This window comes from Rhea americana, unplaced genomic scaffold (assembly GCF_003343005.1).
Source record: "Rhea americana isolate MKP2758 unplaced genomic scaffold, rheAme1 scaffold_246, whole genome shotgun sequence".
Taxonomy (NCBI): domain Eukaryota; kingdom Metazoa; phylum Chordata; class Aves; order Rheiformes; family Rheidae; genus Rhea; species Rhea americana.
Genome location: NW_028186364.1, coordinates 1,255,380 through 1,257,062, shown reverse-complemented (window position 1 = coordinate 1,257,062; position 1,683 = coordinate 1,255,380). Strand labels below are relative to the sequence as shown.

Genomic DNA, 1,683 nt, shown 5'->3' with positions numbered 1-1,683 from the left:
CAGGCCCCCCGCGCCCCGGCACGGCGGTGCCGAGGGGACCCCGGCAGTGCCGAGGGGACCCCGGCGGTGCCGGCTCCCTACCTTGCACCGGGCCGTTCTCCAGCAGCTCCTTCATGATCTCCTTCTCCTGCAAGCACAGAGCAGGCGGTCGGGGGGGGTGGGATACTGGGGGCCACGGGACCCCCCGAGCCCCGGCGCAGAGCTCCCTGCAGCTGCGTGCAAGAGTCATTCTGGCACCCAAAGGGGCGACCAGCATCTCCCGGTGTGACAGCATCGGGGAGGTGCCCCACTGCAGAGGCAAATGCCCCCAGCCCACGTCCCGGCGGGGCCGAGCGGGTTTCTCCCCGCTCGGTTTCCACCTTGGCTCTTAAAACGCACCCAAAACTCCCCCCCAGCCCGAGCCGGGGCGCCCGGAGCCCCCGCCGCGGAAGGCCCGCGGCACTCACGTCGGAGGAGAGGCGGTAGGCGGGGGTGGCCTGGTAGATGTCGTTGGCGCGGCTCCGGGGGTTGGGGCAGCGCGCCGTGGCCTGCCGCTTGCCGCGGCCCGTGGAGCGGCTGTGCATCATGCAGGGCTGCGCGGGCGGCTGGCTCTCCCGGCTCGTGAAGGGGTAGCACTCGTCCGTCACCACCCTGAGCGCGGGCACGGGGCCGTCAGGCGGAGGGCGCTTGTGCCGGGACACCCCCCTCCCCCCGGTCCCGAAGTGGGGGCACCACTGATGCCCCCCACGCCCGGACCGCCCGCCCTCTCCCCAGGGCACCGCGGCCTCGAGCTGCCCCAGCCTCGGCGCACGGCAGCCCGCCGGGCGCGGACTCACCCCCTCCTGCGGAGGTACCACCAGGCCCCGTCCAGGCGGCCCCCGCTGCAGCCCCGCTGGTTGCGGGTGTCGCAGGAGAGCAGGTTTTGGGGCGACAGCGCGGGCGTCATGTGCCCCATGGAGTGGATGGAGATGCGGTCCGAGGCCACGGCTGGGAGCGAGGCGGCGGGTTAGGAAGCCCCGCGCGCTCCCTGCCACCGCCGCCGGGGCGGGATTCGGTCCCTCGGCCGGAGCATCGCTCCCTCCGGCCGCCCCTACCTGCGGTGGAGAAGGCCCAGGACCCGGCGCAGTTCCCCTGGTCCAGCGGCTCGTGGATCATGCCGGGCCATTTGGCGGCCGCGTCGAAGTGCCGGGGCAGCACCTCGTTGGAGTCCATGCTCACCTGCGACGGCACGGCGCTGCGACCGGAGCYGGGGGCGGCTCTCGCGGGGCTCCGGCATCCCCCCTCCCTGCCGCGGCGGCTCCGCCGGCCCCGGGGAGGAGAAGGCTACGCCGCGGCGCTTATCCCGGCTCAGGAAGCAGCTCCAAAATCAGACAAGCCTCGCCGGGTGTCAGGGCTGCGGCAGCCTTGCCGAGGGGGCTGCTCCCGGCCCCGGGGGGCTCCAGCTTCCCGGCGCGGCACGGGGACAGCAGCCGATGCGGGATCCCCCCCCCCAACGGGATGCCCCGTCCTGTCCCGCTCCCCACGGTGCTTCCAGCTCTCCGGCCCGCGGGGACCCCGCGGGCGCCCCGGGATGCCGCCGCCGCCCCCACCCCGGGCGGGCAGGGGCCCCGCGGCCGCCGAGGCATCCTGCTAGCAAAGCACCAGCGGAGCCGGCTTTGCCGACTCAGCAGCTCCGGGACCCGGCTTTCCGATGGGAAACGAGCA

General features: G+C 74.7%; 1 protein-coding gene across 1 annotated transcript in view; it reads right to left on the bottom strand.

Annotated features, from left to right (window-relative positions):
• The window catches only part of TINAGL1 (tubulointerstitial nephritis antigen like 1), a 7,671-nt gene that overhangs the window by 1,529 nt on the left and 4,459 nt on the right, over positions 1-1,683 (bottom strand). Inside the window, exons 5-8 of the mRNA XM_085306747.1 lie at positions 1,074-1,302; positions 816-966; positions 447-630; positions 23-127 (exon numbers count right to left, since the gene is read on the bottom strand). Of these exons, the coding sequence (XP_085162873.1) occupies positions 23-127; positions 447-630; positions 816-966; positions 1,074-1,302 (669 nt within the window). The remainder of the gene's footprint in view (positions 1-22; positions 128-446; positions 631-815; positions 967-1,073; positions 1,303-1,683) is intronic.